At 50.9% G+C, this 22,043-nt stretch overlaps 1 protein-coding gene across 1 annotated transcript in view; it reads left to right on the forward strand.

Annotated features, from left to right (window-relative positions):
* Window positions 1-22,043, forward strand: part of LOC112230420 (mitogen-activated protein kinase kinase kinase kinase 3-like) — a 41,338-nt gene that overhangs the window by 13,545 nt on the left and 5,750 nt on the right. Inside the window, exons 2-6 of the mRNA XM_024396727.2 lie at window positions 16,676-16,714; window positions 18,363-18,425; window positions 19,246-19,303; window positions 19,718-19,901; window positions 20,885-20,991. Of these exons, the coding sequence (XP_024252495.1) occupies window positions 18,418-18,425; window positions 19,246-19,303; window positions 19,718-19,901; window positions 20,885-20,991 (357 nt within the window). The 5' untranslated portion in view covers window positions 16,676-16,714; window positions 18,363-18,417. The remainder of the gene's footprint in view (window positions 1-16,675; window positions 16,715-18,362; window positions 18,426-19,245; window positions 19,304-19,717; window positions 19,902-20,884; window positions 20,992-22,043) is intronic.

Genomic DNA, 22,043 nt, shown 5'->3' on the forward strand with positions numbered 1-22,043 from the left:
GAGAGCGAGGTTGAGAGAGAGAGAGAGCGAGCGAGGTTGAGAGAGAGAGCGAGGTTGAGAGAGCGAGCGAGGTTGAGAGAGAGAGAGCGAGGTTGAGAGAGAGAGAGCGAGCGAGGAGAGCTGAGAGAGAGAGAGAGAGCGAGCGAGGTTGAGAGAGAGAGAGCGAGGTTGAGAGAGAGCGAGGTTTTGAGAGAGAGAGAGAGCGAGCGAGGTTGAGAGAGAGAGAGAGCGAGCGAGGTTGAGAGAGAGAGAGAGCGAGAGCGAGGTTGAGAGAGAGAGAGCGAGCGAGGTTGAGAGAGAGAGAGAGAGGTTGAGCGAGGTTGAGAGAGAGCGAGCGAGGCGAGAGAGAGAGCGAGGTTGAGAGAGAGAGAGCGAGCGAGCGAGGTTGAGAGAGAGAGAGAGCGAGCGAGGTTGAGAGAGAGAGAGAGGTTGAGAGAGAGCGAGGGTGAGAGAGAGAGAGAGAGCGAGGTTGAGAGAGAGAGAGCGAGCGAGGTTGAGAGAGAGAGCGAGCGAGGTTGAGAGAGAGAGCGAGCGAGGTTGAGAGAGAGAGAGCGAGCGAGGTTGAGAGAGAGAGAGCGAGCGAGGTTGAGAGAGAGAGAGAGCGAGCGAGGGTGAGAGAGAGAGAGAGAGCGAGGTAGAGAGAGAGAGAGAGAGGTTGAGAGAGAGGTTGAGAGAGAGAGAGAGAGAGCGAGGTTGAGAGAGAGAGAGAGAGAGGCGAGAGAGCGAGGAGGTTGAGAGAGAGAGAGCGAGCGAGCGAGGTTGAGAGAGAGAGAGAGAGCGAGGTTGAGAGAGAGAGAGAGAGAGCGAGGTTGAGAGAGAGAGCGAGGCGAGGTTGAGAGAGAGAGAGAGCGAGCGAGGTTGAGAGAGAGAGGTTGAGAGAGAGGTTGAGAGAGAGAGAGCGAGCGAGGTTGAGAGAGAGAGAGGCTGAGAGAGAGCGAGCGAGGTTGCGAGCGAGGTTGAGAGAGAGAGAGCGAGCGAGGTTGAGAGAGAGAGCGAGCGAGCGAGGTTGAGAGAGAGAGAGAGCGAGCGAGGTTGAGAGAGAGAGAGAGAGCGAGCGAGGTTGAGAGAGAGAGCGAGCGAGGTTGAGAGAGCGAGAGCGAGCGAGGTTGAGAGAGAGCGAGAGCGAGCGAGGTTGAGAGAGAGAGAGCGAGCGAGGTTGAGAGAGAGAGAGAGAGCGAGCGAGGTTGAGAGAGAGAGAGAGAGAGAGCGAGCGAGGTTGAGAGAGAGAGAGAGAGCGAGGTTGAGAGAGAGAGAGCGAGGTTGAGAGAGAGAGAGAGCGAGGTTGAGAGAGAGAGAGAGCGAGGTTGAGAGAGAGAGAGCGAGCGAGGTTGAGAGAGAGAGAGAGAGCGAGGTTGAGAGAGAGCGAGCGAGGTTGAGAGAGAGAGAGAGAGCGAGGTTGAGAGAGAGAGAGCGAGCGAGGTTGAGAGAGAGAGAGAGAGCGAGCGAGGTTGAGAGAGAGAGAGCGAGCGAGGTTGAGAGAGAGAGCGAGCGAGGTTGAGAGAGAGAGAGAGCGAGCGAGGTTGAGAGAGAGAGCGAGCGAGCGAGGTTGAGAGAGAGAGAGCGAGGTTGAGAGAGAGAGAGCGAGCGAGGTTGAGAGAGAGAGCGAGCGAGGAGGTTGAGAGAGAGCGAGCGAGGTTGAGAGAGAGAGAGAGAGCGAGGTTGAGAGAGAGCGAGCGAGGTTGAGAGAGAGAGAGAGGTTGAGGTTGAGAGAGAGAGAGAGCGAGCGAGGTTGCGAGAGAGAGCGAGCGAGCGAGGTTGAGAGAGAGCGAGAATGAGAGAGAGAGAGCGAGGTTGAGAGAGAGAGCGAGCGAGGTTGAGAGAGAGAGAGCGAGCGAGGTTGAGAGAGAGAGAGCGAGGAGGTGAGAGAGAGAGCGAGCGAGGTTGAGAGAGAGAGAGAGCGAGCGAGGTTGAGAGAGAGAGCGAGCGAGGTTGAGAGAGAGAGAGAGCGAGCGAGGTTGAGAGAGAGAGAGCGAGCGAGGTTGAGAGAGAGAGCGAGCGAGGTTGAGAGAGAGAGGTTGAGCGAGGGCTGAGAGAGAGAGAGCGAGCGAGGTTGAGAGAGAGAGAGCGAGCGAGGTTGAGAGAGAGAGGGTTGAGAGAGGTTGAGAGAGAGCGAGCGAGGTTGAGAGAGAGAGAGCGAGCGAGGTTGAGAGAGAGAGCGAGCGAGGTTGAGAGAGAGAGAGCGAGCGAGGTTGAGAGAGAGAGCGAGCGAGGTTGAGAGAGAGAGAGCGAGCGAGGTTGAGAGAGAGAGAGAGGTTGAGAGAGAGCGAGGTTGAGGTTGAGAGAGAGCGAGCGAGGTTGAGAGAGAGAGAGAGAGCGAGCGAGGTTGAGAGAGAGAGAGAGAGCGAGCGAGGGTGAGAGAGAGAGAGCGAGGGTGAGCGAGGTTGAGAGAGAGAGAGCGAGCGAGGTTGAGAGAGAGAGAGAGCGAGCGAGGTTGAGAGAGAGAGAGAGCGAGCGAGGTTGAGAGAGAGAGAGAGAGCGAGCGAGGTTGAGAGAGAGAGAGCGAGCGAGGTTGAGAGAGAGAGAGCGAGCGAGGTTGAGAGAGAGAGAGCGAGCGAGGTTGAGAGAGAGAGAGCGAGGTTGAGAGAGAGCGAGGTTGAGGAGAGAGAGAGCGAGCGAGGTTGAGAGAGAGAGAGAGCGAGCGAGGTTGAGAGAGAGCGAGCTGAGGAGAGAGAGCGAGCGAGGTTGAGAGAGAGAGCGAGCGAGGTTGAGAGAGAGCGAGCGAGGTTGAGAGAGCGAGCGAGGTTGAGAGAGAGAGCTGAGGTTGAGAGAGAGAGCGAGAGGTTGAGAGAGCGAGCGAGGTTGAGAGAGCGAGCGAGGTTGAGAGAGAGAGAGAGAGAGCGAGGTTGAGAGAGAGAGAGAGCGAGCGAGGTTGAGAGAGAGAGAGAGCGAGGTTGAGAGAGAGAGCGAGCGAGGGTGAGAGAGAGAGAGCGAGCGAGGTTGAGAGAGAGAGCGAGCGAGGTTGAGAGAGAGAGAGCGAGCGAGGTTGAGAGAGAGAGCGAGCGAGGTTGAGAGAGAGAGAGCGAGCGAGGTTGAGAGAGAGAGCGAGCGAGCGAGGAGCGAGAGAGAGAGAGAGCGAGCGAGGTTGAGAGAGAGAGAGAGCGAGCGAGGTTGAGAGAGAGAGCGAGGTTGAGAGAGAGAGAGCGAGCGAGCGAGGTTGAGAGAGAGAGAGAGCGAGCGAGGTTGAGAGAGAGAGAGAGAGCGAGGTTGAGAGAGGAGAGAGAGAGAGAGAGAGCGAGCGAGGTTGAGAGAGAGAGAGAGAGAGCGAGGTTGAGAGAGAGAGCGAGAGAGCGAGGTTGAGAGAGAGAGAGCGAGCGAGGTTGAGAGAGAGAGCGAGAGCGAGCGAGGTTGAGAGAGAGAGCGAGAGCGAGCGAGGCTGAGAGAGAGAGAGAGCGAGCGAGGAGGTTGAGAGAGAGAGAGCGAGCGAGGTTGAGAGAGAGAGCGAGAGCGAGGAGGTTGAGAGAGAGAGAGAGCGAGCGAGGAGGAGAGAGAGAGCGAGCGAGGTTGAGAGAGAGAGAGAGAGCGAGAGAGGTTGAGAGAGCGAGCGAGGCTGAGAGAGAGAGAGCGAGCGAGGTTGAGAGAGGCGAGAGCGAGCGAGGCGAGGTTGAGAGCGAGGTTGAGAGAGAGCGAGCGAGGTTGAGAGAGAGAGCGAGCGAGGTTGAGAGAGAGAGAGCGAGCGAGGTTGAGAGAGAGAGAGCGAGCGAGGTTGAGAGAGAGAGAGCGAGCGAGGTTGAGAGAGAGAGAGCGAGCGAGGTTGAGAGAGAGAGAGCGAGCGAGGTTGAGAGAGAGAGAGCGAGCGAGGTTGAGAGAGAGAGAGCGAGCGAGGTTGAGAGAGAGAGAGAGAGCGAGGAGAGAGAGAGAGAGAGAGAGCGAGGTTGAGAGAGAGAGCGAGCGAGGTTGAGAGAGAGAGCGAGAGCGAGCGAGGTTGAGAGAGCGAGCGAGAGCGAGTGAGGTTGAGAGAGCGAGCGAGGTTGAGAGAGAGAGCGAGAGAGCGAGGTTGAGAGAGAGAGAGCGAGGTTGAGAGAGAGAGCGAGCGAGGCTGAGAGAGAGCGAGCGAGGTTGAGAGAGAGCGAGCTTGAGAGAGAGAGCGAGCGAGGTTGAGAGAGAGAGAGCGAGCGAGGTGAGAGAGAGAGCGAGGTTGAGAGAGCGAGGTTGAGAGAGAGAGCGAGCGAGGTTGAGAGAGAGAGAGAGCGAGGTTGAGAGAGGAGAGAGCGAGGTTGAGAGAGAGAGAGCGAGGTTGAGAGAGAGAGCGAGAGGTTGCGAGGTTGAGAGAGAGAGAGAGAGCGAGCGAGGTTGAGAGAGAGCGAGAGCGAGGTTGAGAGAGAGAGAGAGAGAGAGAGCGAGGTTGAGAGAGAGAGAGAGCGAGGTTGAGAGAGAGAGAGAGCGAGGCGAGGTTGAGAGAGAGAGAGAGAGCGAGCGAGGTTGAGAGAGAGAGCGAGCGAGGTTGAGGCTGAGAGAGAGAGAGCGAGGTTGAGAGAGAGAGAGAGCGAGGTTGAGAGAGAGAGCGAGAGGCGAGCGAGGTTGAGAGAGAGAGAGCGAGCGAGGTTGAGAGAGAGAGCGAGCGAGGAGCGAGGTGAGAGAGAGAGCGAGAGCGAGCGAGGTTGAGAGAGAGCGAGAGCGAGCGAGGCTGAGAGAGAGAGAGCGAGCGAGGTTGAGAGAGAGAGCGAGCGAGGTTGAGAGAGAGAGAGCGAGCGAGGTTGAGAGAGAGAGAGAGAGCGAGGTTGAGAGAGAGCGAGAGAGAGCGAGGTTGAGAGAGAGAGAGAGCGAGCGAGGTTGAGAGAGAGAGAGAGAGCGAGGTTGAGGAGAGAGCGAGCGAGGTTGAGAGAGAGAGAGAGAGAGCGAGCGAGGTTGAGAGAGAGAGAGCGAGCGAGGTTGAGAGAGAGAGAGAGCGAGGTTGAGAGAGAGAGCGAGCGAGGTTGAGAGAGAGAGCGAGCGAGGTTGAGAGAGAGAGCGAGCGAGGTTGAGAGAGAGAGCGAGCGAGGTTGAGAGAGAGAGCGAGAGCGAGCGAGGTTGAGAGAGAGAGAGCGAGAGCGAGCGAGGTTGAGAGAGAGAGCGAGAGCGAGCGAGGTTGAGAGAGAGAGAGAGAGCGAGCGAGGTTGAGAGAGAGAGAGCGAGGTTGAGCGAGGTTGAGAGAGAGAGCGAGAGCGAGCGAGGTTGAGAGAGAGAGCGAGAGCGAGCGAGGTTGAGAGAGAGCGAGCGAGCGAGGTTGAGAGAGAGAGAGGGTGAGAGAGAGCGAGCTGAGGTTGAGAGAGCGAGAGAGAGCGAGGTTGAGAGAGCGAGGAGGCTGCGAGGTTGAGAGCGAGGAGAGAGAGAGCGAGCGAGGTTGAGAGAGAGCGAGCGAGGTTGAGAGAGAGAGAGAGCGAGCGAGGTTGAGAGAGAGAGAGAGAGCGAGGCGAGGTTGAGAGAGAGAGAGAGAGAGCGAGCGAGGTTGAGAGAGAGAGAGAGCGAGCGAGGTTGGAGAGAGAGAGAGGTTGAGCGAGCGAGGTTGAGAGAGAGAGAGCGAGCGAGGTTGAGAGAGAGAGAGGTTGAGAGAGCGAGCGAGGTTGAGGTTGAGAGAGAGAGCGAGCGAGGTTGAGAGAGCGAGCTGAGGTTGAGAGAGCGAGCGAGGTTGAGAGAGCGAGGTGAGAGAGAGAGAGCGAGCGAGGAGGTTGAGAGAGAGAGAGAGAGCGAGGAGGTTGAGAGAGAGAGAGCGAGCGAGGTTGAGAGAGCAGAGAGCGAGGTTGAGAGAGAGAGAGCGAGCGAGCGAGGCTGAGAGAGAGAGAGAGAGCGAGGTTGAGAGAGAGAGAAAGCGAGCGAGCGAGGTTGAGAGAGAGAGCGAGGTTGAGGCTGAGAGAGAGAGAGCGAGGGTTGAGAGAGAGAGAGAGAGAGAGAGAGGTTGAGAGAGAGAGAGAGAGCGAGGTTGAGAGAGAGAGAGAGCGAGGTTGAGAGAGAGAGAGAGCGAGGTTGAGAGAGAGAGAGCGAGCGAGGTTGAGAGAGAGAGAGAGCGAGGTTGAGAGAGAGAGAGCGAGCGAGGTTGAGAGAGAGAGAGCGAGCGAGGTTGAGAGAGAGAGAGAGCGAGCGAGGTTGAGAGAGAGAGCGAGGTTGAGAGAGAGAGAGCGAGCGAGGTTGAGAGAGCGAGCGAGGTTGAGAGAGAGCGAGCTGAGGTTGAGAGAGAGAGAGCGAGCTGAGGTTGAGAGAGAGAGCGAGCGAGGTTGAGAGAGAGAGCGAGGTTGAGAGAGAGAGAGAGCGAGGAGGTTGAGAGAGAGAGCGAGCGAGGTTGAGAGAGAGAGAGAGCGAGCGAGGTTGAGAGAGAGAGAGAGCGAGCGAGGTTGAGAGAGAGAGAGCGAGCGAGGTTGAGAGAGCGAGGTTGAGAGAGAGCGAGGTTGAGAGAGAGAGCGAGCGAGGTTGAGAGAGAGAGAGAGCGAGCGAGGTTGAGAGAGAGAGAGAGCGAGCGAGGTTGAGAGAGAGAGAGAGAGCGAGGTTGAGAGAGAGAGAGCGAGCGAGGTTGAGAGAGAGAGAGCGAGCGAGGTTGAGAGAGAGCGAGCGAGGTTGAGAGAGAGCGAGCGAGGTTGAGAGAGAGAGAGCGAGCGAGGTTGAGAGAGAGAGAGAGAGAGCGAGGTTGAGAGAGAGAGAGCGAGCGAGGTTGAGAGAGAGAGAGCGAGCGAGGTTGAGAGAGAGAGAGCGAGGTTGAGAGAGAGAGAGAGGTTGAGAGAGAGCGAGCGAGGTTGAGAGAGAGAGAGCGAGGTTGAGAGAGAGAGAGAGCGAGCGAGGTTGAGAGAGAGAGAGAGCGAGCGAGGTAGAGAGAGAGAGCGAGCGAGGTTGAGAGAGAGAGCGAGCGAGGTTGAGAGAGAGAGAGAGCGAGCGAGGTTGAGAGAGAGAGAGAGCGAGGTTGAGAGAGAGCGAGCGAGGTTGAGAGAGCGAGCGAGCGAGGTTGAGAGAGAGCGAGCGAGCGAGGTTGAGAGAGCGAGCGAGGTTGAGAGAGCGAGCGAGCTGAGGTTGAGAGAGAGCGAGCGAGGCTGAGAGAGAGCGAGCGAGCGAGGCTGAGAGAGCGAGAGCGAGGTTGAGCGAGCGAGCGAGGTTGAGAGAGCGAGCGAGGTTGAGAGAGAGAGCGAGCGAGGTTGAGCGAGAGCGAGCGAGGTTGAGAGAGCGAGCGAGCGAGGTTGAGAGAGAGAGCGAGCGAGGTTGAGCGAGCGAGCGAGGTTGAGCGAGCGAGCGAGGTTGAGAGAGCGAGCGAGCGAGGTTGAGAGAGCGAGCGAGCGAGGTTGAGAGAGCGAGCGAGCGAGGTTGAGAGAGCGAGCGAGCGAGGTTGAGAGAGCGAGCTGAGGTTGAGAGAGCGAGCTGAGGTGAGAGAGAGAGAGAGAGCGAGGTTGAGAGAGAGAGAGCGAGGTTGAGAGAGCGAGCGAGGTTGAGAGAGAGAGAGCGAGGTTGAGAGAGAGAGAGCGAGCGAGGTTGAGAGAGAGAGCGAGCGAGGTTGAGAGAGAGCGAGCGAGGTTGAGAGAGAGCGAGCGAGGTTGAGAGAGAGCGAGCGAGGTTGAGAGAGAGAGAGCGAGGTTGAGAGAGAGCGAGCGAGGTTGAGAGAGAGCGAGCGAGGTTGAGAGAGAGAGAGCGAGCGAGGTTGAGAGAGAGCGAGCGAGGTTGAGAGAGAGCGAGCGAGGTTGAGAGAGAGAGAGCGAGCGAGGTTGAGAGAGAGAGAGCGAGCGAGGTTGAGAGAGAGAGAGCGAGCGAGGTTGAGAGAGAGAGAGCGAGCGAGGAGAGAGAGAGAGAGAGAGCGAGGGTGAGAGAGAGAGAGAGAGAGCGAGGTTGAGAGAGAGAGAGAGAGAGCGAGGGAGGTTGAGAGAGAGAGAGAGAGCGAGCGAGGTTGAGAGAGAGAGAGCGAGCGAGGTTGAGAGAGAGAGCGAGGTTGAGAGAGAGAGCGAGAGAGCGAGGTGAGAGAGAGAGAGCGAGCGAGGTTGAGAGAGAGAGCGAGAGAGAGCGAGGTTGAGAGAGAGAGAGCGAGCGAGGTTGAGAGAGAGAGCGAGAGCGAGCGAGGTTGAGAGAGAGAGCGAGAGCGAGGAGGTTGAGAGAGAGAGCGAGCGAGCGAGGTTGAGAGAGAGAGAGCGAGAGCGAGCGAGGTTGAGAGAGAGAGCGAGAGCGAGCGAGGTTGAGAGAGAGCGAGAGCGAGCGAGGTTGAGAGCGAGCGAGGTGCGAGAGAGCGAGCGAGGTTGAGAGAGAGAGAGAGCGAGCGAGGTTGAGAGAGAGCGAGGTTGAGAGAGAGAGAGCGAGCGAGGTTGAGAGAGAGAGAGCGAGCGAGGTTGAGAGAGAGAGAGCGAGCGAGGTTGAGAGAGAGAGCGAGCGAGGTTGAGAGAGAGAGAGCGAGCGAGGTTGAGAGAGAGAGAGCGAGCGAGGTTGAGAGAGAGAGAGCGAGCGAGGTTGAGAGAGAGAGCGAGCGAGGTTGAGAGAGAGAGAGCGAGCGAGGTTGAGAGAGAGAGAGCGAGCGAGGTTGAGAGAGAGAGAGAGCGAGCGAGGTTGAGAGAGAGAGAGAGAGCGAGCGAGGTTGAGAGAGAGAGAGAGAGCGAGCGAGGTTGAGAGAGAGAGAGAGAGCGAGCGAGGTTGAGAGAGAGAGAGAGCGAGCGAGCGAGGTTGAGAGAGAGAGAGAGAGCGAGGTTGAGGTTGAGAGAGCGAGCGAGGTTGAGAGAGAGAGCGAGAGAGAGCGAGGTTGAGAGAGAGAGAGGTTGAGAGAGCGAGGTTGAGAGAGAGAGGTTGAGAGGTTGAGAGCGAGAGAGAGCGAGCGAGGTTGAGAGAGAGAGCGAGCTTGAGAGAGAGAGCGAGAGAGAGCGAGCGAGGTTGAGAGAGAGAGCGAGCGAGGTTGAGAGAGAGAGCGAGAGAGAGAGCGAGGTTGAGAGAGAGAGCGAGCGAGGTTGAGAGAGAGAGAGAGCGAGCGAGCGAGGTTGAGAGAGAGAGCTAGCGAGGTTGAGAGAGAGAGAGCGAGGTTGAGAGAGAGAGCGAGAGCGAGCGAGGTTGAGAGAGAGAGAGAGCGAGCGAGGTTGAGAGAGAGAGAGAGAGAGCGAGCGAGGGTGAGAGAGAGAGAGCGAGCGAGGTTGAGAGAGAGAGAGAGAGAGAGAGGCTGAGAGAGAGAGAGAGAGCGAGCGAGGTTGAGAGAGAGAGAGAGAGCGAGCGAGGTTGAGAGAGAGAGCGAGCGAGGTTGAGAGCGAGAGCGAGCGAGGTTGAGAGAGAGAGCGAGAGCGAGCGAGGTTGAGAGAGAGAGAGAGAGCGAGCGAGGTTGAGAGAGAGAGAGAGAGAGCGAGCGAGGTTGAGAGAGAGAGAGAGAGCGAGCGAGGTTGAGAGAGAGAGAGAGAGCGAGAGAGGGTGAGAGAGAGAGAGAGCGAGCGAGAGAGAGAGAGAGCGAGCGAGGGTGAGAGAGAGAGCGAGCGAGGGTGAGAGAGAGAGAGAGCGAGGTGAGAGAGAGAGAGAGAGAGAGCGAGGTTGAGAGAGAGAGAGAGAGAGAGAGCGAGGTTGAGAGAGCGAGAGCGAGCGAGGTTGAGAGAGAGAGAGAGCGAGCGAGGTTGAGAGAGAGAGAGAGAGCGAGGTTGAGAGAGAGAGCGAGGTTGAGAGAGAGAGCGAGCGAGGTTGAGAGAGAGAGAGAGAGAGCGAGGTTGAGAGAGAGAGCAAGGTTGAGAGAGAGAGCGAGGTTGAGAGAGAGAGAGAGCGAGGTTGAGAGAGAGAGCGAGCGAGGTTGAGAGAGAGAGCGAGAGCGAGCGAGGTTGAGAGAGAGTGCGAGAGCGAGCGAGGTTGAGAGAGAGAGCGAGAGCGAGCGAGGTTGAGAGAGAGCGAGCGAGGTTGAGAGAGAGAGCGAGAGCGAGGCTGAGAGAGAGCGAGAGCGAGCGAGGTTGAGAGAGAGAGCGAGAGCGAGCGAGGTTGAGAGAGAGAGCGAGAGCGAGCGAGGTTGAGAGAGAGAGCGAGCGAGCGAGGTTGAGAGAGAGAGAGCGAGCGAGGTTGAGAGAGAGAGCGAGCGAGGGTGAGAGAGCGAGCGAGGTTGAGAGAGAGAGAGAGCGAGGTTGAGAGAGAGAGAGCGAGCGAGGTTGAGAGAGCGAGCGAGGTTGAGAGAGCGAGCGAGGTTGAGAGAGAGCGAGCGAGGTTGAGAGAGAGAGCGAGCGAGGTGAGAGAGAGAGCGAGGTTGAGAGAGAGCGAGGTTGAGAGAGAGAGAGAGAGAGAGAGAGCGGTAGAGAGAGAGAGAGAGAGAGAGAGCGAGCGAGGTTGAGAGAGAGAGAGAGAGCGAGCGAGGTTGAGAGAGAGAGAGAGCGAGCGAGGTTGAGAGAGAGAGAGCGAGCGAGGTTGAGAGAGCGAGAGAGAGCGAGGGTGAGAGAGCGAGCTGAGGTTGAGAGAGCGAGAGAGAGCGAGGTTGAGAGAGAGAGCGAGCGAGGTTGAGCGAGGCTGAGAGAGAGAGAGCGAGCGAGGTTGAGAGAGAGAGAGAGAGCGAGCGAGGCTGAGAGAGAGAGAGAGCGAGGGTTGAGAGAGAGAGAGAGCGAGCGAGGTTGAGAGAGAGAGAGAGAGCGAGCGAGGTTGAGAGAGAGAGAGGTTGAGCGAGGCTGAGAGAGAGAGAGAGCGAGCGAGGTTGAGAGAGAGAGAGCGAGCGAGGTTGAGAGAGAGAGAGCGAGCGAGGTTGAGAGAGAGCGAGCGAGCGAGGTTGAGAGAGAGAGAGCGAGGCGAGAGAGAGTTGAGAGAGAGAGCGAGGTTGAGAGAGAGAGAGAGAGCGAGCGAGGTTGAGAGAGAGAGAGAGCGAGGTTGAGAGAGAGCGAGAGAGCGAGGTTGAGAGAGAGAGAGAGAGCGAGGAGGTTGAGAGAGAGAGAGCGAGCGAGGTTGAGAGAGAGAGCGAGAGGTTGAGAGCGAGGTTGAGAGAGAGCGAGAGCGAGCGAGGTTGAGAGAGAGCGAGAGCGAGCGAGGCTGAGAGAGAGAGAGAGAGAGCGAGGCTGAGAGAGAGAGCGAGCGAGGCTGAGAGAGAGAGCGAGCGAGGTTGAGAGAGAGAGAGAGAGCGAGCGAGGTTGAGAGAGAGAGAGAGCGAGGTTGAGAGAGAGAGAGAGAGCGAGCGAGGTTGAGAGAGAGAGAGCGAGCGAGCGAGGTTGAGAGAGCGAGAGAGCGAGCGAGAGAGCGAGCGAGGTTGAGAGAGAGAGAGCGAGGTTGAGAGAGAGAGAGCGAGCGAGGTTGAGAGAGAGAGAGCGAGCGAGGGTGAGAGAGAGAGAGAGAGAGAGAGCGAGCGAGGTTGAGAGAGAGAGAGAGAGAGAGCGAGCGAGGTTGAGAGAGAGAGAGAGAGAGCGAGGTTGAGAGAGAGAGAGAGAGCGAGGTTGAGAGAGAGAGAGAGAGCGAGCGAGGTTGAGAGAGAGAGGTTGAGGCTGAGAGAGAGAGAGAGCGAGCGAGGTTGAGAGAGAGAGAGAGAGCGAGCGAGGTTGAGAGAGAGCGAGAGCGAGCGAGGTTGAGAGAGAGAGCGAGAGCGAGCGAGGTTGAGAGAGAGAGCGAGAGCGAGCGAGGTTGAGAGAGAGAGAGAGAGCGAGGTTGAGAGAGAGAGAGAGAGAGCGAGGTTGAGAGAGAGAGAGCGAGCGAGGTTGAGAGAGAGAGAGAGCGAGCGAGGTTGAGAGAGAGAGAGAGAGCGAGGTTGAGAGAGAGCGAGAGCGAGCGAGGTTGAGAGAGAGCGGGAGCGAGCGAGGTTGAGAGAGAGAGAGAGCGAGCGAGGCTGAGAGAGAGCGAGAGCGAGCGAGGTTGAGAGAGAGCGAGAGAGAGCGAGGTTGAGAGAGAGAGCGAGGTTGAGAGAGAGAGCGAGGTTGAGAGAGAGAGAGAGAGCGAGGTTGAGAGAGAGAGAGAGAGCGAGCGAGGTTGAGAGAGAGAGCGAGCGAGGTTGAGGAGAGAGAGCGAGCGAGAGAGAGCGAGCGAGGTTGAGAGAGAGAGAGCGAGCGAGGTTGAGAGAGAGAGAGAGAGCGAGGTTGAGAGAGAGAGCGAGCGAGGTTGAGAGAGAGAGAGAGCGAGGTTGAGAGAGAGAGAGAGAGAGAGCGAGGTTGAGAGAGAGAGAGAGCGAGCGAGCGAGGTTGAGAGAGAGAGAGATAGAGAGAGAGAGAGAGCGAGCGAGGTTGAGAGAGAGAGAGAGCGAGCGAGGTTGAGAGAGAGAGAGCGAGCGAGGTTGCGAGAGAGAGAGAGAGCGAGCGAGGTTGCGAGAGAGAGAGAGAGCGAGCGAGGTTGAGAGAGAGAGAGAGCGAGCGAGGTTGAGAGAGAGAGAGAGCGAGCGAGGTTGAGAGAGAGAGAGCGAGCGAGGTTGAGAGAGAGAGAGCGAGCGAGGTTGAGAGAGAGAGAGAGAGCGAGGTTGAGAGAGAGAGAGAGAGAGCGAGCGAGGTTGAGAGAGAGAGAGAGCGAGCGAGGTTGAGAGAGAGAGAGCGAGCGAGGTTGAGAGAGAGAGAGAGAGCGAGCGAGGTTGAGAGAGAGAGAGAGAGAGCGAGGTTGAGAGAGAGAGAGAGAGCGAGCGAGGTTGAGAGAGAGAGAGAGAGAGAGAGCGAGCGAGGTTGAGAGAGCGAGAGAGCGAGCGAGGTTGAGAGAGCGAGCGAGGTTGAGAGAGAGAGAGAGAGCGAGCGAGGTTGAGAGAGAGAGAGCGAGCGAGGTTGAGAGAGAGAGAGAGAGCGAGCGAGGTTGAGAGAGAGAGAGAGAGCGAGCGAGGTTGAGAGAGAGAGAGAGCGAGCGAGGTTGAGAGAGAGAGAGAGAGCGAGGTTGAGAGAGAGAGAGAGAGCGAGCGAGGTTGAGAGAGAGAGAGAGAGAGCGCGGCGAGAGGTTGAGAGAGAGAGAGCGCGCGCGAGGTTGAGAGAGAGAGAGAGCGAGAGAGGTTGAGAGAGAGAGAGACGCGAGGTTGAGAGAGCGAGAGAGAGCGCGAGGTAGGGAGCTCGAGGTAGAGGGACGGAGGTTGAGAGAGGGATTGATTGATTGAGAGAGAGGTTGAGAGATTGATAGAGAGAGGTTGAGAGATTGATAGAGGTTGAGAGAGGGGGGGGCAGAGGTTGAGAAAGTGAGAGAAATGTTGAGAGAACAAGTGATAGAAAGAGCAGTTGAGAGAGAGAGGTTGATAGAGAAGTGTCATTGTTTGTCCCATCGAGACGTTCAAACTGTAGTGAGCTGCAAGTCTCTCCGAGTTGGACAGGGGAGTGCTGCCTAAGCACCCGCTGCAGATGCTTTGTGTAACAAACGGTACATACAGCAACCATACAACAGCTGCACCGCAGTAAAACAGGCCTCTGCTTAGCCACACAACCTCCTCACATCCTCCCCACATCCTCTGCATGTATGTGTTGTGATAACATCCCTTTTTAAAGGATTTATTAAGTGTTTCCCATTAGGCCATACAGCAGAAATGTGCCCTGAGATGGCGTTTTGGAATTATCATATTGTAATATGGAATTTAGCTGATGCTTTTATCTAATCTAAAGATACAATTATGCACACATCTTGCGCATATATTTAGTTGTACATATATGTTGTAGTTGTACATATATATTGCCATTATTCACTGTCATAACGTAGATACTAAAGATGGTAGCTAAACCGTTTCTTAAATTCACCCTCTGAGATTCTGTGTACATTGGGTGCACGGCTGACACCTTGTGTGTGTCCCCCCCAAATGGCACCCTATTCCCTATAGTGCACTACTTTACTGCACAATATACTTATGGCACCCTACTTATGTCATAAACAAAGTTATGCAACACCCAATGACCCCATGTGAAAAATAATTGCCCCCTTACACTCTCAATAACCGGTTGTACCACCTTTAGCTCCAATGACTCCAACCTAACACAGAGAATTCTACAGGAGAATTTCATGCTGCAAGACAACTTTTTTTTACAGCACTGCATGTGTAAGGATATGGTGACTAGGCAAGTTGCATTCAGACCTGGATTCGATTATACTATTTTACATTTTTCAAATACTTTGTGTTTTCTTCACCTTATCTGGAGTGTACCTTTGCCACTAGGCAAGGCAAATCAAGCCCAAATAAAGTATTTGAAATGATTTCAAATAGTATTTGAACCCAACTCTGGTTGCATTGCACTGAATCTTAATGGGCATCTTGAATATGTGTAGACTCTTTTTCAAAACTTTTCCACTCTCTGTTCATATTTTATTGTTTATTTGTAGAGACAGCCATGAATGAAGGAGAGAGGGATAATAGGGGAAGATGTAGATTTGACAAGGCCGGTGGGGCGTCGAGACAGGTGGAATGACACACGAGTGAGACAGGCGAGAGGTGTCGCTCCCAGTTACACTAACCGATGGGCCTTGTCACAATCTGTGAAGTTTGAGCTTTTCACACAAAGCAATGCAGCACCCTTATATACATTATTAGTAATAATATGATAATTTGGTTATTTAGCTTAGCCACAACCTGTTAAGCTAGCGCCTTCCACACTAACAACATACCATCCTGTCTTATACAGGACTAGTAATAATATAATATGGTAATTTAGCTTCGGCGCTACCTGTGTCGCTCGCGCTTTCCACACATAGCAATGTAGAATCCTTTCTACAGTACTAGTATACAGTATATTTGTTGGTAATTGACTTAGCCATAACATGTGAAGCTTGCGCTTTCCACACATAGCCTAGCAATGTGGCATGCTCCCTCTGCTCTTATACAGTACTAGTAATAATGATTATGGTCATTTAGCTTAGCCACAACATGTGTAGCTAGCGCTCTCCACACAAAGCAACATACTAGCATCCTCTCTTAAACAGTAGCCTACTATGCAGACCCTGGCAACATCTCTGATCCAGTGCCACTATGACTATGATTGTATCTCATGGTCCAGTGGCATAAAATAAATCTGAAAGACAAACTTCAAATGGCCCAAAACCAACTGATGAGAATTATACTCAAGCTCAGCCCTAGAATGCACATTTGTCCTAATAAATTCAGGGAACTGAACTGACTTCCAGTTGATCTCCGGGTGGTGCAGATCAAACTGTTAATTTTAAAAGTTATACATGACCTTGCCCCCGGAGTTACCTGTCTGGTTATTTTAATTTAATTAGAGACTCTCGTAGCCATCACACCAGAGCCAGTGTTACCAATATCAGACCGCTGCACGATAGGAGCATGGCTGGAAAAAGCTATTTTAACACTGGTGCAGAGGAATGGAATGGTGTACCAAACCATATAAAATCCATCCCTACGCAAGGGAGTTTTATGATAAACCTTAAAGGGATAGTTCACCCAAATGACCAAATAACATATTGGTTTATGACAACAATCTATGCTTTGGTTTAGTTTCCCTGGGACTGTTCCAAGTGCATTTGTGGCACAAATCCCATTCAAGTTATGGGACCGATATTAGCATTTTTCGCACATCATATTCAAAACATCTATAAGTGACTTTGTTAAGCTTCACAATCCATTTTAGATACTTTTGGATTTGAAAATGATGCACGAAAAATGCTAATATCGGTCCCATGACTTGATTAGGATTTGTCCCACAAAACCATATCATGCATTGCTGTCATACCTTGTCCATAGACTGCTTACAGGGTAAGGAAACCAATGTGTCATTTTGTAATTTGGTGAACTATCCCTTTAAGAAATGGTTTATGAGCTAAATGTTTTAAAGCGACAGGCTAAAAGAAAGTATAATTGTATCAATGAACGTTACTTGGTCATCTATTTTATTCCGTTTGCTCTTTCTTCCCTATTGATGATGTATTTTGTTTTCATGTTGTATATTTTGGTTTTAAAGTATTTTCAAGAGGACCCCAATGAAAATACATTTTTAAACTCATCCTCCATGATTTTAATGCCATTGCACTGTATCCACGTGTGTGGTTGTATTGTGTTTAAATTACCACAGATTTTTTTTGGAGGGACCATTTAGTGTAGCCACAACCTTTGCAGCTAGCACTTTCTACACAACGCAATGTAGCATTCACTCTTATACAGTACTACTAATATGATATCATTTTGATGCATACATTTTAGCAGACCCTGTCAAAGCAACTTACAGTACACTGGGTATAGGTTAACTGTATGTGGCCCATGCAGGAATCAAACCCACAAACTATTGTATTGCAAGCATCATGACTTAATTGAGCCATTGGAACCACCAATAGTAAATTGAGTAGCTCACTGCTGAGCATAGTGTGTTTGAGAGGTTTTTGTTCACTAGCAGGAACCCCTTTCAGCTTTGATATTTGTCTGTGTTTGTTTTTTAATGTTCAGCCAACATTCTTCCTACCTATCGAGAGGTTTTGCAGAGTGCTAATTCATAAAACATAAATAGCCTTTTTTTTCTCCGACACAATCACTCTGCAATTTGTTTGTTGGAACTGCCCTCAGCGCACGACCCCGGTATGCACTAAATAATTTACAACCAAAACACGGAGAATCGAGATTGGAGAAACAGGCGGCAAAGTTATTTTACAAAAAGGAACATGGCTCCACTAATATTTTTAGACAAGAAAGCGAAGGTGGTTGGGTACTTTCACAGCATCTTCCAAAAAACGGACACAAAATCTACCTTTGAACGATCAACATCAATCTAGCGCCATCTTTACAGTCAATAAGCCTTTTTTGTAAAACCGTGTTTTCGTAAATCGTCTCCCTCATCCCCAACCACCCCTGCCAAGTACCCTTTGTGTTCAAATGTAAACAGCATCTCATTTTCTGTTTTATCTCTAATTATCTCCTGTCATTTTCTCGCAACAGGAGTCTTCTGAAATCGGTGGAGGAGGAGCTAAACCAGAGGTAGGCCCAGCTATGTCTTTCCTTCCCCATTTTTCTCGTTTTTACTCCCCCTTCTTTCTGTCTCTCTTTCTCACTGAAACTCTTTCTTTCCTATCTTGTCTTCTCATTTCTATCTCTCTATATAGGACAGGGCTCAATTGGAAAAATAAATGTGACTTCCCTGGATAAATAAAAGTTAATCTTATCGGTCTTCTCTTTCTGGACTATTTTATTCTCATCCCTTTCCCCTCATATTTTTCTCATCTTCAGCTTCGCTCTTCCTCCCCCCACCTCTCTCTTGCACTACTCAATATTTAATGTGACCTAACCTCCTGCCTCTGTGCTTGTCCGAGTGAAATGGACGGCTAACTTGCTTTAGAACCACGTCCGCGGAGACCGGGGTGATTTCTCACCCTTGCTGAGGTGTTAAAGCCGTATGCCCAGTTATAGCGCAGAGGGACTGAAAGCCGGCGGAATGTCCACTATTCTTTATTGTAATCTTTGTCTCGTTGCGGCTAGCGTGGTGTGCTGCTAGCATCCATTCATTCTCAGCGTTAGGGTAAAAAAAAAAATACACCTCATGCAGGAAAGATGCATGCACACTGATTTCCAATACACAAGTGACGAGCAAGTGCTAGATCAGTTTATGCTGTATATAGCCAACTCCAATGTTCGTTGTCTTGCCACACGTGACGTTTGGTAAGACAACACAAATGGATAGCTAGACACTGTTCAAAATAAGGCATTGACTGTTTCGGGTGCCTTCTCTACTTTTATCTTTGTTGATGAAATGGCACTCAAAATGTTGGCCGGTTCACTACTAAAGACGTCAGCATGCTTCAGTCGGCTAGGCGAACAGCACGAGTGTGCTCGCATACTCCCTCAAAAGACCTTTGCTTGAAAAATAAGATGAAAGCGGAAAGTTTGTTCATTTTGAGACGCCATAGTCAGTATACGCTTCCTCAAAGTAGTCCGAATGAATCCAAAATAACGCAAGAAATATCATTCATTTTGCCGAGGAGATCTTAGTTGTGCAATACATCCAAACTAAGGTGTTTGGTGCAGTATTTCTCAACCAAAATAATTGCATGAAAACGAGTCACCGCTCGTTGAATGACAACAGACTTTACTGAGGAACCCCTACTGTTGAACAATCACTGATGAAGGGACGTAAGACTTCGGCTACCAACTTCAGTTTGCCTCAAGAAAAAAAAATGTGTCCCCGAAAAAACCCTCACCGAAGTCCAAACACATTATATGCACAAACTCTTCCGATTGGTTACGGTTGGGAAGCATGCGGACGCCTTAAGGTAGACCTCACAATGAATAATGGTGCATATTATCACATTTCACTGTTGAAATGTTTTGGACACGAGGTACCTACTAACTATTTTTCTACATTGGACAGGAGAAGAGTATGCATCCCCAATGCTGAAATTCTGTTCAAAAGGATTGTTGTTATGAGGTGGATCTTTCCTCATCTCTCATAAGCCCTTAGAAGGGAGTCCTCAGCTGATTCTGAGCCACGATTGAGAAATGCCTCTACCACTGTACCTCTTCAGTTCAATACCACTACAAATAATTGTATTGTATTATTCCCAGAGGGGCAACTATAAAGGCATTAATAAAGTGGTATTGAATTGAAATGTACATCCCTCTTCTCCCTTAGGGGACACGAGACTCATTTAGATGATGATGATGATTGTGGTGACCATGATGATGAAATGCAACAGTAAGTCCTACTGTCTTCAACCTCTTTCTCCTTTCAACTTAACTGTCCTCTTAACATTTCATCTATAAATTGTATCTATACATTTTTTGTTATGCAAATTATAGGAACTTGCTACTCTACCAGGGGCCAGGTTCATGTTCATTAAGCGTTTCTTATTGGACAAGTCCAGGTAGTCCGTCTTTTTATTTACTATGTTTTCTTCCATTTGATGCCTTATAATGCCAAATAGTGCCTAATGAACGTGACCCAGGATATACACTGAGTGTATGAACACCTGCTCTTTCCATGACAGACTGAATCCAGGTGAAAGCTATGATCCCTTATTGATGTAACTTGTTAAATAAACTTCAATCCGTGTAGATGAAGGGGAGGAGGCAGGTTAAAAAAAGATTTTGAAGCCTTGAGACAGTTGAGACATGTATTGTTTATGTGTACCATTCAGAGGGTGAATGGACAAGACAAAAATATTTAAGTGCCTTTGAACAGGGTATTGTAGCAGGTGACAGGCCCACTGGTTTGATACAACAGTTTCCCGTGTGTATCAAGAATGGTCCACCACCCAAAGGACATCTAACCAACTTGACTCCTGTGGGATGCATTGGAGTCAACATGTGCCAGCATCTTTGTGGAATGGTTTTGTTGCCTTGTAGAGTCCATGCCCTGACGAATTGAGGCTGTTCTGAGGGCAACGGGAAGGGGGTGCAACTCAATATTAGGAAGGTCTTCTTAATGTTTTGTACACTGTATGTGATACACAAATAAAGGTATAACTATTAGTACAATAGGTTGTTCTAATAGTTATACCCTATCTCTCTCTTAGTGCCAAGGGCTCCACAATGCGGCCCAAAGAGCCTCCACCACCGCCTCCCAACGTCAAGGTATGTATTCTTCAAATTACTCATTGTCCATATTTTGAGACTGAGAGCGTAGTGTTTTCTCACATATAAACCTGCAAGATGATCTATTTACTGCAGTGTACACACACAGGAATCCTTTTGTGGCACCACTTTAAAGTGAACATAGCACAACATTTGTTTATATTTCCTATAGCCCTATTGTGTGCAATAGAGCATAATATTTGAGATATTTCTTGGTGTGACTACATCTAATGATGATGTTTACATGTTGACGTGTGTGCTTTGATGCCGATCCTGTAGCGTTGGGGGTCAAATCAATTTCAACGTATGATTTTATTTTACAAATGTAATTTGTTTCAATTCAGTTGACTTCATTAAATGGGAATTTACCAGAACCCTGATATCCTATCTCTTTGTTTTGTATTTTGCTCTTAGCCCATTCCCATTCCACAGGATGTTGCCAACTCCCCTGCACACCATGGCTCCCCTGGTGACCATGATGACCACGGGGGGACCATCAAGCGTTGTCCAGCCACCGAGAGCCCCGCCCGCTCTGCCACCCATGTGCCACCCAGGCCGCCGCCCCCCAGACTCCCCCCGCACAAGCAGGTTAGCTTAGGTAGGTAACATGGTTTAAAGGCATGCTCACAAACTGAATGGGTGCATTCTGGGAGATGTAGACAATTCTGTCAGAAATGCATTAATGTGGGTTTTCTTATCTCCCCTGCACTTAATTGGAGGACCAAAGCTGTGGTCCCTTTGAATGAATGAATGGGTCGGGTCGGTGGGTGAGTGAGTCGAATGAATGAATCAGCCAGTCACTTCAATTCATCACAATACCAAACCTGGACCACTTAGACAATAAGTGTGATGATGCTGAGATAAAAGCTACCACTGTTTTCAGGGATCTCTCCTTCCTCCTTCCAACCCTGCCAACATCCTCAAGAGGCTCCGCCCCACCTCCTCCCTGTCTTAGCCAGTCAGCTTTTCCAAAGTGGACCCTGTGGTTGCCAGCTAGTATTTATAGCCTGTCAGTTTAATTAGGAGCAGTGGTGTGTCTGGTGTTGGCATGCGATAATGTCACACACCCTCTCTGCCACATGAGTCACCCTCCAATACACTCACACAAACTTCCCCAGTTTCCACATCCTGTCCACTTCGAGCAGTCTGGTGGCAGGGGCCAACTTTCAAACGAAGCTGACTGTCCCTCACGTGTGCATCTCAATAGTTTTCCTCCCATCATGAGCTTTCCTTCATCTGCATTTGACATGAAAGAACTGGACTAGTACCAGGGCTATTCCATCCTATTGCATTCTCCTGTCCTGTTGTTTTCAGATATGTCAAGGTGAAGGACAAGAGACGAGGAGTGGACGCCACTTTAGACTATTGAGACAAATCTTAGTTTAGTCACTGTGGTGATCTTATCAGTGTCTTGTTTCAGCACAATTGTTGTAATTGCTCAGTTCCCACAGAGCCACATACTCTCTTGCTTCCTTTTCACTTTTCACTTTCCACAGCACCATTCAGATTGTGGCTATTGGGGAATAATTTAAATAATGTAATATTTCAAAATGAATCAATAATTAAGTTCCCTCCTAACAGGCAATGGGTTCAGCCCATCAGAAGTGAGCGGGGATGCTGGTGTTGCCGAGAAGCAGTCTACTATGCCACCTTGTGTCACCACGAGGAAGGACAGGAAAGAGATTCCGGTAACATCATAGTCATTTAGCCTTGGTCAGAAGCTGTGCGTAAAAATTGGTGGCGACACTTTTGGTGAATTTTCTGTATATAATGCACTTGAAGTGGATTCTGTCAAATCCATAGTGCATTATAAGACTTCCTGTAAGCATTATGTGTTAAACATATAGGTAGTAAAGTGCATTATATTGATAACCGGTCATGGCTGTCATTAATTAATTAATATCTATAATGAGGTGTTCATTATGTACATCATGCGTTATTGCATAATCTATTCATAATGCATTGCACAGCGCTGGTTCATAGAAAGTGTTATTTAAAATGTTTCTGACCTTTTCACATTTTTACATACTAACTTTACTACGTGTTACCTGAAAGTAATTTATTTGGTGAATAATTAATGTAAATGGTGATTAATTCATTAACATGTCCTAACAGCCATGATAAGACTTAAATTGTCATTGCAAAATAGATAATTATGCGGTTTTGCATTATGACTAAACATAAATCTTCTCATTCTTCTTAGAAGTGGATTTTTATTTGCACCCAGAGCTCTGAACAAAGAGCATTTGTTATATGTTTACCTCATTAGTTACTCGTTAATAAGCAACGACTCATGATTTAAAGATCACTTATAGTTCACTTAAAGTGCTACCGTGTTTTTCCCAAGATATTACAGCACTGATAGACAGAGTGATGCCATTGTTAACGCACAGCTCAATAGAACTCTATAAGATCCACATATTATTTTCATATTTAATAATATTGCAGTATATTTTAACTATGATTGTTAATTATTCTACACTGACCTTGGTATGATGATGTCATTTCCTGTTTCCTCGGAAACCAATCAGTAATGGCCTTCCCCCCACGCCAAAAGTCCACGTACGTCTTAACACCCCTTACCTGCTCTTACACACACACACGCATTGTCAAGTAGAAAACTATAACTCTGTACTAGGAAAAAGCAAATGAGCACTAAGATACAGAAACAAAAGCACAAATGTGTTGATTACACATTCATTATCTAAATAATTTATGTGAATTGTAATTAATTCATTAG

This window comes from Oncorhynchus tshawytscha, linkage group LG32 (genome assembly GCF_018296145.1).
Source record: "Oncorhynchus tshawytscha isolate Ot180627B linkage group LG32, Otsh_v2.0, whole genome shotgun sequence".
In the NCBI taxonomy this organism is placed as follows: Eukaryota; Metazoa; Chordata; class Actinopteri; order Salmoniformes; family Salmonidae; genus Oncorhynchus; species Oncorhynchus tshawytscha.